Genomic DNA, 16,982 nt, shown 5'->3' with positions numbered 1-16,982 from the left:
GGTGCAAGGTCAGAGGCTAACCCATCCCTTTTTGACCTTCTCTGACATGCAGCTTGAGAGCCAGTGTGAAGTACAGACAGTAGGGCAACGTACTACCTGTTGATTCTTCCTCTTGGGCCTTGCCACATCAGTGGGGACCCTCTTAAATGCCAGAAAACCAAAACAAAAGCTTGGTCTACTGAAGTGATAAGAAAAGATGGAGAGCATCCCTTCAAAATTCTCCTCCTTTTTTCTATCTAAATCAAACCACACTCTGTCTGTCTGTACTTCCAGGAATTGCCAGCAGCAATGGGCACCGCTCACTCCAGCTTCGGAATTTTGCTATCAAGATGCTGAAAAATTTTGGGAGAGGATCCAAGACGCTGCAGAGTTTCGTCCAGCAAGAGGCAGAGTGCCTGGTGGAAGTCTTCCGGAGAACTGAAGGTTAGTGGCTCCTCTCAGACCAGAACATTGAACACCAAATGCACATGACATTCAGACCATAACCTGTGGTATCAAGGTCAGCAGTGTAGCTGATGTAAACTCCAAGGTGTTGGGGAAAGTCAGCCAAGTGGTAATGTCACTCCTAATACTTGGCTACCTTTTCACTATCAGCTTGGCCATTCTATTCCAGACTTCTCACTGCCTCCTTTCTGCCTACCATCCTATTCCCTGCTTACAATTCTCCATGGGTGAGGGAACAGTGAGTGAGAGTGAGGCATTAAGGAGTAGGGAGTGGGCCAACGAGGCAGTGAGCATGAGGCATATGCATAGTTATGCACATGGCAGACTGGACGCTGAGTTCCAGTTCAAGCACACACTGATGAAATCAGTGGCTCTAATTTCTTATTCTAGTGCAGTAACAACAGATAGTGTTTTGTTCTCATACCCTTACCTTAATGCTTTTTTTCTTTCTTTGTCATTTATGGGATATGGGCATTTATTGCCTATCCATAACTGCCCTTAAGAGTCAACAATATTGCTATGCGTCTGGAATCCTGTACAGGCTTGACCAAGTAAAGATGGCAGATTTCCTTTGCTAAAGAACACCAGTGAACCAGATTTTTCTTTTATGACAATGGATTACATGTTGCTATTAGGTTAGCTCTTTATCTGAGATTTTTATTGGATTCAAATTTCACCATTTGTCATTTCAACCCATGACCCCAGAATTTTAGCTTGGAGTTATGGATTACTGGTCCAAAGACTCTACCACGACACCAAAGCCTTCACCTTGAGTAAATGCAACATCACACACCCAATTTCACACAGACATCCAGACACACAAAAATTTGGATACAGATAAAAGTAGTAGACCTTTACAGATTACAATTAACTTCCTCTCAGAGTTACAATCTCTGGTCTCCCAAATGGCAGGCCTGTGGATTTGTGAATAGAATTAGGGCTTTAACAGTGAAGGGAAGGTCTCATAAAGCAAAGGATTCACAGTAGGTTGTGAGATTTCTTGGAGTTAAGTACCTAGGAAGCTGATTCTCAGGTTAACTTTGAGTTTGAGTTTGATTTAGTTTAATTTATAGTTATCACACGTACCAAGATACAGTGAAAAGTGTTGTTTTACATGGTACACAGGCAGATCGTACCACACAAAGTGCATCAGGGTGGCAGAACGGAGTGCAGAATACAGTGTTACAGCCACAGAGAAGGTGCAGAAAGAGAGATTAGAATTAACAGTTGAGAGGTCCTGGTCAAAAGTCTGCTAACAGTGGGAAAGAAGCTGTTCTTCAATCTATTCGTACGTGTATTCACACTTTTGTGTCTTCAGCCAGACGGAAGAGGGTGGAAGAGAGTACAACCAGGGTGGGAGGTGTCTTTTGATTATGTTGGTTGCTTTCCTGAGACAGTGCAAAGTATGGATGGAGTCAGTGAATGGTAAGCTGGTTTGCTTCATGGACTGGGCTGTGTTTGTGACCCTCTGTGGTTTCTTGCAGTCTTGGGAAGAGCAGTTGCCATACTATGCTCTGATACAATCACATATGAGGCTATCTGTGGTACAACTTCTGAAGAAGGGTCTAGACCCGAAACGTCAGCTTTCCTGCTCCTCTGATGCTGCTTGGCCTGCTGCGTTCATCCAGCTCTATACCTTGTTATCTCAGATTCTCCAGCATCTGCAGTTCCTACTTTCTCTATAAAAATTGCTAAGAGTCTTTGTGGACATGCCAAATATTCTTAGCCTCCTGAGGTAGTAGAGACATTGTTGTGCTTTCATGACTGTCACATCGACATGGGGTTGACCAGGACAGATTGTTGGTGATCGTCACTCCCAGGAACTGGACACTCCAGGAATTGGCTATCTCTGCCTCAGCACCATTGATGCAGACAGGGGTGTGCCCTTCACTCCACTTCCTGAAATCAGTGACCAGCTCCTTTGTTTTGCAAACGTTAATGGAGAAATTATTGTCTTTACACAACGCCACTAAGCACTCAGTCTCTTTCCTGTATTTTGTCCTGTCGTTGTTTGAGATCTGACCTATAATAGTGGTGTCATCAACAAACTTGCAAATGGAGTCAGCTGGGGGTGGTGGAATTTGGCCACACAGTCGTGAGTGTATAAGAAGTACAATAAGGGGTTGAGTACACAGCCTTGTGAGAAACAGGTGTTGAGGATTATCGTGGAGGTCGTGTTGTCACTTATCGTTTCTGATTGCAGTCTATGGATCAGGAAGTCGAGGATCCAGTTACAGAAGTGGGAGTCGAGACCTCGGTCTTAAAGTTTAGAGATGAGTTTGTTTGGAATTATGGTGTTGAAGGCAGAGCTGTAGTCAATAAGTAGGAGCCTTACATAGGTATTCTTGTTATCTAGATATTCCAGGGATGAGTGTAGGGCCAGGGATATGGTGGACCTGTTGCGACGGTAGGTGAATTGCAAAGGATCAGGGCAGGCTGCTAGGCTGGAGTTGATGTGAGCCATGACTAACCCCTCATTGCACTTATTAGTTATGGAGGTCAGAGCCACCAGGCAGTAGTCATTTGAGGCACACTGCATAATTTTGTTTTAGCACTGGGATGATGGTGGTCTTCTTGAAGCAAGCGGGGACTTCAGATTGTAGTAAGGAAAGGCTAAAGATGTCTGCGAATACTGAGCACTCAGCCATGGACTCCATTTGGGCCAGTGACTTTCTGTGGTTTCACACTTGAGAAGGCTGATCAAACGTCTGCAGCAGTGACCGTGGGTACAGGCTGTTGGGACAGCTGACAATGTTTCACTGAACTTCTGTTCAAAGTGAGCATTGAATGCATTGAGCTCATCAAGTCTGGATGTATTGTTGCCAGCGATTCTGTTCAACTTCGCTTTGACTGGAACAGGTTGAGTACTCTGGCTGATTGATGCCTTGCAGCTAGCTTCCAGGTTTGACTTGCAGTCTAGCTGAACAGATGGTTCTGATAGTTTTGCACGTACAACTTTGTTGATCTTATAAATAGATGAAGAAAATATGCGTGTTTCACCATGTGTACACATTGATTCCACATCCTGTGTTGTTGATTAACACTTCTGAGGCCTCATTTAATTTGGATAGAGGAAGTTATTGTGATAGAGGGTAGTTGATAATGGACATTTACTTTCATCTGCCACAAATTGAGTTTTGATCTTCCCTATTCTCTGGTATGAAACAGTCTGAAACTTTAGTGTTGACCCACCCTTAAATAAGGAGACGTGTGAATTCCACTGACAGCCATGGTATATCCTAACCTATGTTCATATTTAATTCGCTGGAGTCTTGATGCTAAAGGCCATAAATGTGCAGCAGCCATACAAGTTTGTATCCAATTTTTAAAGTATTGACTGAAAGCTCAGAATATCACAAGCCTGTAACTGGGCATGACACAGCACAGAAGGAGGCCATTCATCTCATTATGTCTGTGTCAGCTCTTTGAAAGAAACTGATGGATTGGTTTAAGTTTGTAGGTAGGAAATGTACTGTGGTCCATAATGGGTAACTGTCACCTGTTCTAAACCATCAGCCAATTAGATGTTACTTGTTTTGTGCTTTTGGCCCATCAAATGTTGACTCCTTTTCAATCAGCTGCTTGTTTTATGCTACTGGACAATCCAATATAGCCTTCATAGAGTCATAGAATCCCTACAGTGTGGAAACAGGCCCTTCGGCCCAACAAGCCAGCACCAAACCTCAGAGCATCCCACCCAGACCCATCCCCCTGTAACCCACCTAATCTACACATCCCTGAACACTATGGACAATTTAGCATGGCCAGTTTCCCTAACTTGCACATCTTTGGACTGTGGGAGGAAACTGGAGCACCCGGAGGAAACCCACACAGACACGGGGAGAATGTGCAAACTCCACACAGGCATTGGCCCCAGGGTGTAAGCAAACCTGGGTTTCTGGCACTGTGAGGCAGCAGTGCTAACCACTGAGCCATTGTAAACTGTTTTAAACAATGATTCCCCACCTACCCCCACACCAAGACAACTTCGGCAGATTAAGCCTTACACTCACTCCTTCCCACTTCAGAACAACCCACTCCCCCTGATGTTTTGTTTTGCTGTGCTGTGCATTAACCAACTCACATTGTCTCACCAGAGTCACCCTTTGACCCCACGTTCCATTTGACCTGCGCCACCGCTAACATAATGTGTGCCGTTGTCTTTGGGAACCGGTTCGATTATACAGATAAGAATCTGCTCACTCTGCTGGACATGATCACAGAAAACATGAGAGTCATTAGCAGCCCCTGGGGGCAGGTAAGTCAACTGCTGCCACTGTTTACTTTCTGCATCTCTCTGTCTCTGTCTGTCTGCCTTCACTTGTTTGTTAGTCAATAGTACCAGGCTCCACTGACAAATACCTTTGAATTCTGAGAGTGACAACTTGTTCCAGGACACTTATATAGCGTGCATACACCCCAGAACTCACCAATATTTTCAATTAATCTCAATAGTGTTGGTTTCTAATTCACTGAATAAGGAGATGAAAGTTTAATGGGAACTCTGAGCTCAGAATAAAGAAAATTAAAGTTCCCCATCACCTTTCCACCCTACTAACATTTTTTAAAATATCATTACCAAAAGGTGGAATGCGATAATTGTAAATTGTTTCATCAAAGAACAATCTGTACCATTCATAAAATATTGAGACTAAATATCTATAACTTGTTCTGCCTGGGAATTCTTTATTTGTTTCCTATATGATTCATAGGAGTGTTTTCTACAGATATCTATAACTTGTTCTGCCTGGGAATTCTTTATTTGTTTCCTATATGATTCATAGGAGTGTTTTCTATATGTCTGTCAGACTCATTGAATATCACAACCCATCAAGCTGTTGCTGGCGCTCTGTAAAAGCAGTTCATCTGATGCCATTTCCCCTCCTCTCTTCTCACTGCCACCTTTTGTCCGTAGCTCTGCACATTCTTCCTTTTCAGAAGATGATCCAAATCTCTTTTGAAACCTTCGATTGAATCTTCCTTCATGCACTGTCAAACAGAGTAATCCAAATCCCAACCAGAGCTGCTAACACTCTTTTTGCTGTCATCCTGGCCTCTACTCTATCCACATTTTTGCTGTTTTTTGACAACTCTATCAAACCTCATCTCAGCCTTCTCTTGCCCAATCTATCTGCGCCACTGAAGTTCCTTATTCCTGGAATCATTCTCCTGAATCTTTCCTACTCCCTCTGTAATGCCCGTAGGATGTTCTCACTGTGGCTCAGTATCTTGGCTATGTGTATCTTCACATGGTCCAAATTTTATTCTACACACAAGGCTGTAGGTAGCAGTTTGAGTCATGTTGCCCCTGTTCTTCAGGTGTGCTTCCACACCTGTGCCTCACCTCCAGCCTCGCCTTGCCCCAGCGTGTCTCACTTTTGAATGACTCATCCCCTAAAACTCTACCACGTCATCTGTGATTTCACTGGTAACAAGATGTGGTGACCATCATCTCTTAATGATGATACCCACAGTTTGGGAGACTGGTTAGTATGTGAGCTTTTGCCAAGAAATCTTGGCATAACCAGCTGCCTCCATCTCCATGTTACTCCTATAGCCTTGCCCCGGTGCTAAGGCTGTATTGGATATCTCCGGTGGAAATTCTTATAAATATTGGAATTTATGTATTGATTTCTGTATTTGATTGAATTCTGCCGTTAACAGTATGGCAAGAGAGTAGAATGGACTACATTCTCTGGAGCTTGGAAGAATGAGAGGTAATCTCATTGAAATGTATAAACTCCTTAGAGAATTTGATAGAGTAATACAAAGAGGGTGTTTTCCCCTGTTTAGGGACCCTATTGCCACAGTCATTGTCACACGATAAGGGGCCAGCCATTTGGACTGAGATGAGAATTTTTTTCCACTCAGAGAGTGCTGTTAATCTTCAGAATTCTCCACTCCAGAGAGCTGTGAAAGGTTGAATGAATATATTTAAAGCTGAGATAGATTTTTGGCCACTATGGGAATTGAGGGAGATAGGGAATCAGGTGTGAAATTGGAGTTGGGGTAGAAGATCAACCATGATCTTATTGAATGGTAGAGTGATTTTCAATGGGCTGAATGGTCCATTTCTGCTCCTATTTCTTAAGCTTATGTGTTTCACCTTAAAGTTGATGGCAGCTGGTAGAAGAGAAGGAAAGCGGTCCCAGAATGTTATGGACAGGACTGAATAAAAAAGTGGAAACCAATGTCGATTCAGAGCAAGAGTAACCCCCATCAACCCCTCCATGGTGCTGAACACTACCATTGATGTGACAAACACTCTTTTTCTTAATGGACTAATTTCCTGCTAAATTTCTCATCTAGCCTCATACACAGTGTTGAGTAATTTTGGGGTGGGATTGCTCAGCAGTCCTTCCTAAAGGGTCTGGTGTAAATCTATAAACAGCAAGTGTTGACATTTTCCACCATGTGGCACATCAAGTCTAGCAGTCCCACACTGAGGACAACTAACTATTATACACTGGTTAAGATCTGTTCTTACCCCTAAGTCATATAGTTACTCCACTTCAAACTCCACTTTAGAAACACTAACGTGCAGTCTAGACTGACAATCTTGGTGTATTACTGAGGGACTGCTACAATGTCAGAGGTATTGTCTTACAAGGGAGAAGTTAAACTAAGGCCCACCTGACCTCTTTGGTAGATGTAAGCAATTTTGTTGTACTTATGGAAGTAGGCCAGCATTTAATCCTGAGTAACATATAAATCAGATAATCTGATCACTATCTGATTATTGTTTATGGGATCTTACGATGTGTAATATTGGTTACCCTGTTTCCAACATTAGAATGGTAACTACACTTCAGAAAAAGTGTTTCAATAGCTATAGTGTACCTTGGGACATCCTGACATAATGAAAGATGCAATATAAATCCACATTTTTGTATTTTTGTCTTCAGACAAACCAATATCAAGTGATGGGTAAAAATTTCACCTCATGCTATTTGGCTTTGATTTTTCCAGCCTCCACAGAAAGGTATTCCTCCCGCCCTAACTCAACTCATTCCTATTTCTTGTGTTCTTTCATTTCTACAGCTGTACGATTTACTTCCAAGCCTTTTGGATCACCTCCCAGGCCCTCACAACAGGCTTTTCGAAAATGCGGCTAAAATAAAAGGTTTCCTGAGAGAAATGATCCAAAATCACAAAGACACACACACCAAAGACAGGCCCCAGGATTTCACTGCTAGTTTCCTCGCCAAAATGAAAGAGGTTTGTAAACAAATTTTGAATAAGTTCTGTCAATTATCGACCTTTACCAGAAACTCTGGTCTTTGAGCTACTGAACTGTCTACCAAAAGGCTGCCTGAACTCTGGTTCATTCAAAGCAATGGAAAGAAGAGGATAGTCATTGGATAAGTGGGGAAATGAAGGAGTTTTGGGATGTTGCTGGCCTAGAAATCTAGGGACCCAGGTTAACATTTCAGAGGCAAGAGTTCAAATCCCATTGGCTAATCTAAATTAAATCAATACATTTTTAATAAAATGCTCAGTGAGAGTGAGCATGATTTCATGGCATGAGGCAAGGCCAACATTTGGTGCCCATGTGCTTGAACCCCTGAGTGGCATGCCAGGCCATTTCAGAAGGCACGTAAAAGTCAACCACATTGCTGTGGCTCTGGAGTCACATGTAGCCCCCGGGTAAAGACAGAAGATTTCCTTCCCTAAAAGACATAGGGAACAAGAGATTGAAGTGGTTCAAGGAGAATGCCTCCATCATCTTCTTAAAGTGCAACTTGGAGATGGGCAATGAATGACAGCCATCATAAGTGAGTAAGTAAAAAATATAGTTAGCATAAAGGATCCCAAGGGCAATATTCAATTAATAAACAAGAATGTTCTCCCATCCTTGCATTTATTCCCTAGCTGACAACTCCAATTAATATAAAATATTGGCCATCCTTTTAATTCACTGTTAGATTTCAGTGTGACAAATTGACTGTTGTGTTTGTCTACATAGCTGCAGTTACTATCCTTCAAAATGACTTTGTGAGCTTGGGACATTCTGAAGACTTGAAAGGTGCTTCTTAAATGTGGCTTTCTCAATAATTATATTATTACAGTAAACCATTGGTATTGCCAAGGGCAAAAACAGCGACAGCTCAATAGCAACATTATAGATCCAGTTCAGATGATCAGTACCCAGAGAACTGCAGAACACTATTGTTGTCCCTTATTGCCTCTGGCCAGGGTTAAGGAGCACCACCCAAGGCATCCCCAAATAGTTGAGTAGTAACTGTTGCCCATTAATCTGATTTTATGGTGAGTTGCATTCTTTATCATTGCTTTCCTGCTTTCTTTACTCCCAGGAGGAAGACAACCCCAAATCTGAATTCAACGATGAAAACCTTCTTCTGTCCACATTTAACATATTTCTGGCTGGGACAGACACCACCAGCTCCACCATGAGATGGGGATTCCTGCTATTCCTGAAGTACCCAGATGTCCAGGGTGGGTATGAACAGTCATTGTATACTCATTAACTATTTGTTTTGTATATTTCAGGGTGCCCAGTGCACATGGCAGTAAATATGTTAGTGTGTGTTACAGGTGAAGTCCTACACTTTGTGTGGGCATGCCAGTTCACTATGCTGTGTGAGCTGCTGTTCCTGGCAAAGGTTGCTGCCAACATCCTCTTTAAGTGTAGGAAACAATGTGGTCTTCATGGTCTTGTGTGGTCAGGGAAAACCATGTCCTGCTCTCACTAAAACAGACTCATATAGTTAAAAAGATATTTTATTGAATGTCAACAGCTAGTTACAAGTTGCATTGACATGATGGACATTATTACAGAGATTGACGACTTGGATGTTAAGCCTCACTCCCTCTGAGATCAAATGCTGTTCTATCCACAAATCCATATGACATTAACATAGGGGTTAGAGTTTGTGGCACGCCTCAGAATGAACCCTTTCAAACCCAAAAAGAACAGTATACTTCCGGGACAGCGAACACCATCGCTGCTGATGCCAACGCCTCCATTTCCGAGGCCAACACCACAGACACTGAAGACGAACCTACCGTCACCGCTGCTGCCACCGCCTACCCCGCTCCGCCCACCGCCGACGCAACTCCGCCCACCGCCGACGCCGATGCAAACCCGCCCACAGCCTACGCCGACGCAACTCCGCCCACCGCCGACGCAACTCCACCCACCGCTGACGCCGATGCAAACCCGCCCACAGCCTACGCCGACGCAACTCCGCCCACCACCACCGACGCAACCCCGCCCACCGCCAACACAACTCCACCCACAGCCGACGCCGACGTCGCTCCGCCCACCGCCTCCACAGCCAGCAGCTCCAGAAGAGACTGTAACACCCAGCTCTGCCGAGTCTTCACCATCCCCCCAGACCTCCCCCTTACTGAGGACGAACGGTCAGTCCTCAGTAAAGGGCTCAGCTTTGTCCCCCTCTACCCACAGATCAACGAATACCGCTCACATTTGGACATTGAGCAGTTTTTCCGCCTCCACGCTTACTTCTTCAACCGTGAACCTAACCCTCCCTCTACTGACCCCTTCTCCCACCTCCAACACATCCCCTCCTCCTGGACACCACCCCGAGGCCTCCTACCCTCCCTCGACCTCTTCATCTCCAACTGCCGTCGAGACATCAATCGCCTCAACCTCTCCACCCCTCTCACCCACTCCAACCTCTCCCTCACAGAACGTGCAGCCCTCCGCTCCCTCCGCTCCAATCCCAACCTCACCATAAAACCCGCGGACAAGGGAGGCGCAGTTGTAGTATGGCGCACTGACCTCTACATCGCTGAGGCCAGATGCCAACTCTCCGACACCTTCTCCTACCACCCCCTTGATCATGACTCCACCCCCGAGCACCAAACCATCATCTCCCAAACCATCCACAACTTCATCACCTCAGGTGACCTCCCACCCACGGCCTCCAACCTCATCGTTCCCCAACCTCGCACTGCCCGCTTCTATCTCCTTCCCAAAATCCACAAACCTGACTGCCCTGGTCGACCCATTGTCTCCGCCTGCTCCTGCCCCACCAAACTTATCTCCACCTATCTCGACTCCATTTTCTCCCCCTTGGTCCAGGAACTCCCTACCTACGTCCGTGACACCCCTGAAGCCCTCCACCTCCTCCAATTCCCCGGTCCCCAACACCTCATCTTTACCATGGACGTCCAGTCCCTACACACCTCCATTCCCCATATAGATGGCCTAAAGGCCCTCCGCTTCTTCCTGTCCCACAGGCCCGACCAGTGTCTCTCCACTGACACCCTCATCCGCTTAGCCGAACTCGTCCTCACCCTCAACAACTTCTCTTTCAATTCCTCCCACTTCCTACAGACAAAGGGGGTGGCCATGGGTACCCGCATGGGCCCAAGCTACGCCTGCCTCTTTGTAGGTTACGTGGAACAATCCCTCTTCCGTACCTACACTGGCCCTAAACCCCACCTCTTCCTCCGTTACATTGATGACTGTACGGCGCCGCCTCGTGCTCCCACAAGGAGCTCGAACAGTTCATCCACTTCACCAACACCTTCCACCCCAACCTTAAGTTCACCTGGACCATCTCTAACACCTCTCTCACCTTCCTGGACCTCTCTGTTTCCATCTCAGGCAACCACCTAGAAACCGATATCCATTTCAAGCCCACCGACTCCCACAGCTACCTAGAATACACCTCCTCCCACCCACCTTCCTGCAAAAATGCCATCCCCTATTCCCAATTCCTTCGCCTCCGCCGCATCTGCTCCCAGGATGAGGCATTCCACTTCCGTACATCTCAGATGTCCTCGTTTTTCAAGGACCGCAACTTCCCCCCCTCAGTGGTCAAGAACACCCTCGACCATGTCTCCCACTTTTCCCCCAACTCATCCCTCACTTCCCGTCCCCGCAATAACAACCAAAAAGGAATCCCCCTCGTCCTCACGTACCACCCCACCAACCTCCAGATCCAACGCATCATCCTCCGACACTTCCGCCATCTGCAATCCGACCCCACCACCAAAGACATTTTTCCCTCCCCACCCTTATCTGCTTTCCGGAGGGACCACTCTCTCCGTGACTCCCTTGTCCGCTCCACACTTCCCTCCAGCCCCACCACACCTGGCACTTTTCCCTGCAACCGCAGGAAGTGCTACACCTGCCCCCACACCTCTTCCCTCACCCCCATCCCAGGCCCCAAGAAGACTTTCCACATCAAGCAGATGTTCACCTGCACATCTGCCAATGTGGTATACCGCTGTACCCGTTGTGGCCTCCTCTACATCGGGGAAACCAAGCGGAAGTTTGGGGACCGCTTTGCAGAACACCTACGCTCGGTTTGCAATAAACAACTGCACCTCCCAGTCGCGAACCATTTCAACTCCACTTCCCATTCCTCAGACGACATGTCCATCCTGGACCTCCTGCAGTGCCACAACGATGCCACCCGAAGGTTGCAGGAACAGCAACTCATATTCCGCTTGGGAACCCTGCAACCCAATGGTATCAATGTGGATCTCACAAGCTTCAAAATCTCCCCTCCCCCTACCGCATCCCAAAACAATCCCCGCCTCCCTAACTTGTTCTTCCTCCCACCTATCCCCTCCTCCCACCTCAAGCCATACCCCCATTTCCTACCTACTAACCTCATCCCGTCCTCCTTGGACTGACCTGTCTCCTCCTTACCTCCCCACCTACACTCACCTTTACTGGCTCCATCCCCGCTTCTTTGACCTGTCTGTTTCCTCTCCACCTATCCTCTCCTCTATCCATCTTCTATCCGCCTCCCCCTCTCTCCCTATTTATTTCAGAACCCCCTTCCCCTCCCCCATTTCTGAAGAAGGGTCTAGGCCCGAAACGTCAGCCTTCCTGCTCCTCTGATGCTGCTTGGCCTGCTGTGTTCATCCAGCTCTACACCTTGTTATCTCAGATTTTCCAGCATCTGCAGTTCCTACTATCTCTCTCCAGTATACTTTCAACAAGGGCTCTCTGTAAACGAGATCTGTGGTAAACTTCTCCTCTAATAGTTGGCCCTGTGATAGCATCAACAAAATACTAAAACAAATAGGAAGCAGTAATATTGGCTCCAACAGTTCTTAGACTCTCCTTCCAAACTATCTGTTTGATCCATATTAATGGGCTCAAAGCTCAATGTTTACCTAAGAGTTTCAAAATAGTCACTTGATTGTATGGACTTAAGTATTGCTGAAGCAAGATACAGTCTGATAAAGCTTTATTAATCAGGACAGATGCAAGAATGCTGAATTTCAAAGGGAATAATAATTTATACTGCTTGTGTAAAGGATGCTGATTGTTGGCAAGTTGACTCTAATTATTTGAGGCATTGCCATGGCGAATGAATCCTGGTGATATTATCCATCATGTTTTTATTCAATTCAACAGAGGCATAATGCCCAGGCATGCAATATAAACTTGGATGCCTAGAATTGGATATAGTGTTTCAGCTGAAGCCTAAGCAATGTTCTTTCTTTTGAATCCCATGTTTCTAATTAGAGACCCATGGATCCTGGATGTTTTATAGCAGCCACTTGTTCAGCCACTGTCACTTCCACTCATGTCCATCTCTTCATGCAGTTCCTTTGAAATTCTACCATTTGGCTCAGATTGCCTCTTCTTGTTCTTCCAACCAAAATTCATCACCACATGCTTTCCTGGATTAACTTCACTCTGTCATGTGTCCGCCCTTTTGTCTGTGTCCTCCTGAAGTCTGACCATCCTCCCCACTGTTTACTACATTTCCAAATTTCTGTCATCTCTTTCAAATGATGTTTCATATACCATAATTCAGGCCATTGTGACAGACCAAATATAGTAGTGGAATTAATATTGACACATCAGTGGCATTGGTGTATACTTTTGATGTGAAAGTAACAACCCTTCCCTGCTTTTCTCTATTTTCTGTTGTTTGGTAAATTTGTATCCACACAGCCACTGCCTCTTTAATTCCATGCACTTCCATTTGCTGATATGCTTATTATGTGCTTATTATGCTCACAATGTTCTGTCTCTGAAGGGTAGGGGCAGTTTCTAGAGTGTGCAAAACTATGTATTTGTGTGTGCATCTGTGTGTACATTTGATTGGTGTATGTGTGTGTGTTTGAGAAAGTGGGTCATTCACAGATCACTTACAAGTAGCAAAGGAGGCACACTTTTCAACACATTCAAAAATTAAAACAACAATAACAAAGAAAACATTTTCCAAACTTTCTCCCCCAAGTGACTGTTTGCAGATCTGGACTCAGGTAGTTTGATTCCTGTTAGACAAAATATTTAGAAAGATGCATCCTCCCATTCCTTTCGCCCAAGTAGAAAACCATTCTCCCATCAATATCCCTTCCATTATGCATCTGTGCACTGTCTACAATTCCTCATTCCCCTGCTCTCTGCCTGGTGTCTTTCTCTGCTGTCTCATTCTGTGCTCCCTGCCCCTGACTGAAGATCCTTCATCGTGTCCCATTTCTAGCCCTTTCTGATGTTAATGGTATTTGTACTTTTCCAGAAAAGATTCAAAATGAGATTGATGAGGTGATCGGGTCTGAACGCACACCCACCATGGAAGATAGAGAGAAGATGCCTTACACCAGTGCAGCTATCTGTGAGGTCCAGCGATATTCCAACATTATCCCATTAAATCTCCCACACACAGTGATGAGAGACACAGAGTTCAAGGGATTCACAATTCCAAAGGTAACGTGTCCAATTTATTTAGCTGTTTTGTTTTACTCTGCTTTGGTTTCTGTTGCTACCTGCATCTGCACACTCTTGCTTAGAGGTAAAACAAATAGGGATTGGCGAATCTTGTGAGGGTCATTTACAGAATCCAGTGGGACCAGCCCATTGTGGCAAACCCAGTGGATATCCTCAGTGCAAAAGATCCAGAGACCCATGGCACATTAAAGAGAAATAGAGTTCTTCCTTTTGTGTCACACAATCTTGTTCATCCTTTGAGGTGAAGATGACAGTGTTTATTAAAAACCAAAAGAACTGCGGATGCTGTAAATCAGGAACGAAAACAAAGTTGCTGGAAAAGCTCAGCAGGTCTGGCAGCATCTGTGAAGGAGAAAACAGAGTTAACGTCTCCGGTCCAGTTCTGAAGAAGGATCACCGGACCCGAAACGTTAATTCTGTTTTTCCCTTCACAGATGCTGCCAGACCTGCTGAGCTTTTCTAGCAACTTTGTTTTTGTTGTTGACTGTGTTTATTGTTGGAGGTCGCTTGGGAGACTTCTGATAGGTGACTGCTAAGCCCAGACAATGCCCAGAAGAATCTGCTGCATTTTTTAAAAAATTAATTCACAGAATGCAGACATCACTGACAAGGCTGACAATTATTGTTCATCCCTAATAGCTCCGCAACTGAATGGCTTCCCAGGCCATTTCAGAGGGCAGTTAAGAGTAAACCTCATTATCCAGGATGACACTGGCTTCATTAACAACACAGATCTTAATTAACATTAATTTTAATTCATGTGTTTATTTTTGTTAGGGAATGATTGTCATCCCTCTCCTTACATCTGTTTTGTACGACTCCAGTTGTTGGGAGAATCCAAAATCATTCAACCCAGATCGTTTTCTGGATGAGAAAGGACAATTCAAGAAAAATGAAGCTTTCATGCCATTTTCATCAGGTTTGGGCACTATTTCGATTGTGTGTTTTATTTTAAATTGTGAAAGTAAGGCTAAGGGACCAAAGCCCATGGTTTAATGTTGAAATGATAAAAAGAGTAGTGCAACAGTGGAAGAGACTTTATGCCAAATTTATCCTTTCAAGAACTTATAAACCAAAGTCAAGATTAAGGCCACGGAAAGAATATGTTAGAACTGCAGGTTTCAAATTGTTAAATTTGTTCAAATTTCAAATACGTTTAAGATTGTTAAAAGATTTGTTAGGACAAATAAACTATTTCCTTGGGTGACGGAGTTCAGAACAAAGGGGGCAGAACCTTAAAATTACAATCAGACTATTCAGGGGATCATAGCAGGAAACAGTTCTTCACTCAGAGGCTAGTGGACTTAAAGGTGGGGAATAGCACTTAAGCATAGGAAGTTTCCCTTTCAAAATAAAGATGAGGAGAAAATAGTCTTTTCTTAAAGGGTCATTAGAGTTTGGATTTTCTCTCCCAGAAAGTATGGAGTGGGGATCTCTAATTTACTCAAGGCTGAGTTGGATAGATTTTTGATAAAGAGATAGGTAGAGGGTTGGAAAGTGGGGCTGAGATCACTTTCAGATCAGTCGTGATCTGGTTAAATAGTGGAGTTAGCTCAAAAGTCCAAGTGGCCCGCTCCTGTTTTTAAATCTGACATTCCTAAGTAGTGGAAACCTGGGGTCCTCTTCCCTATTAACCTATTGAGGCTGGGAGGGTTAATCGAAAGTTTCAAAATGGACAGACTTCATTAGGCAAGGGTATTAAAAAGTTAACCAAAGTGAGTGAATGGAGTTAAGACATAGATCGGCCATGATTTATCATAGAATCCCTACATACAGTGTAGAAGCAGGCCATTTAGCCCATCGAGTCCACACCACCTCTCCAAAGAGCATCCCACCCAGACCCACCCCCTACCCTATCCCTGCACTTCCCACCTTGAGACACTACGGACAATTTAGCACAGCCAATCCACCTAACCTGCACATCTTCGGACTGTGGGAGGAAATCGGAGCACCCGGAGGAAACCCACACAGACCTGGGGGAGAAAGTGCAAACTCCACACAGACAGTCACCTGAGGCTGGAATCAAACCCGGATTTCTGGCGCTATGATGCAGCAGTGCTAACCACTGAGCCACTAGCACAGAGGCTCAAGGGTCTCCTCCTGCTCCTATATCTGAGGCAGTGTACCTGAAGCTTAGAAAGAATGAAAGAAGATTCAAAACAAGGCAGCTGCCCTTAATCTCTCTGAAAAACATGAGCTTCACATTCTGTAATTTTACATTCAAGCTCTTTGTACTAATTTAGAAGACTTAAAAACATCCATAATAGGAGTCATTCAGCCTTTCGTGTCTATGTTCTATGAAGCAGAGTTAGTGATTTAAGCAGAGGCTGTGGGCCTGAATTTTAACCTCCAGTGGGTAGTTAGCAATGGGCAAACTGTGCTGATGAGTTCATGCATCACTCACCCGTGGCAAATGTTTACATTCTGCTGTTAATTACCTGCCTGGTAGTTGGTTGTTGGGAATGGGGAGGGCAAATTGTCCACCAACATGAGGTAGAGAGTAGGATCTGCATCAGGGGACAACACTCCTGTGCTCAGAGTGGTGAGTGATGTGGGCCTAAACCTTCTCACTAGGGACAACTGAGATGAACTACAAAGTATAGTACACTTTCACCAGCATTTAATGCTTCAAAGTGGCCTAAATTACAATGGAGTCTGAGACCTTTACATCCTCTCGTCACATACCTTGATACAGAGATCATATTATGAACATATCTCTTAAAGGGATACCACATACTAACTGAGACATAACACAACACTGAGAGATGTTTCTCCAAAAGAGACTAGCTCTAGGGGAGACAGTTTAAGAATCCGAGGTTGATCTTTTAAAAGGGGATCAAGAATT

The 16,982-nt window shown here is 44.7% G+C and overlaps 1 protein-coding gene across 1 annotated transcript in view; it reads left to right on the top strand.

The window, feature by feature from the left end:
• LOC109910785 (cytochrome P450 2F3-like) overlaps positions 1–16,982 on the top strand; it is a 35,322-nt gene that overhangs the window by 16,275 nt on the left and 2,065 nt on the right. The window contains exons 3-8 of the mRNA XM_020510027.2: positions 274–423; positions 4,542–4,702; positions 7,486–7,662; positions 8,760–8,901; positions 13,929–14,116; positions 14,915–15,056. Coding sequence (XP_020365616.2) covers positions 274–423; positions 4,542–4,702; positions 7,486–7,662; positions 8,760–8,901; positions 13,929–14,116; positions 14,915–15,056 — 960 coding nt within the window. The remainder of the gene's footprint in view (positions 1–273; positions 424–4,541; positions 4,703–7,485; positions 7,663–8,759; positions 8,902–13,928; positions 14,117–14,914; positions 15,057–16,982) is intronic.

This window comes from Rhincodon typus, chromosome 39 (assembly GCF_021869965.1).
Source record: "Rhincodon typus isolate 14 chromosome 39, sRhiTyp1.1, whole genome shotgun sequence".
NCBI classification, from domain to species: domain Eukaryota; kingdom Metazoa; phylum Chordata; class Chondrichthyes; order Orectolobiformes; family Rhincodontidae; genus Rhincodon; species Rhincodon typus.
This window is presented reverse-complemented; position numbering and strand designations above follow the sequence as displayed.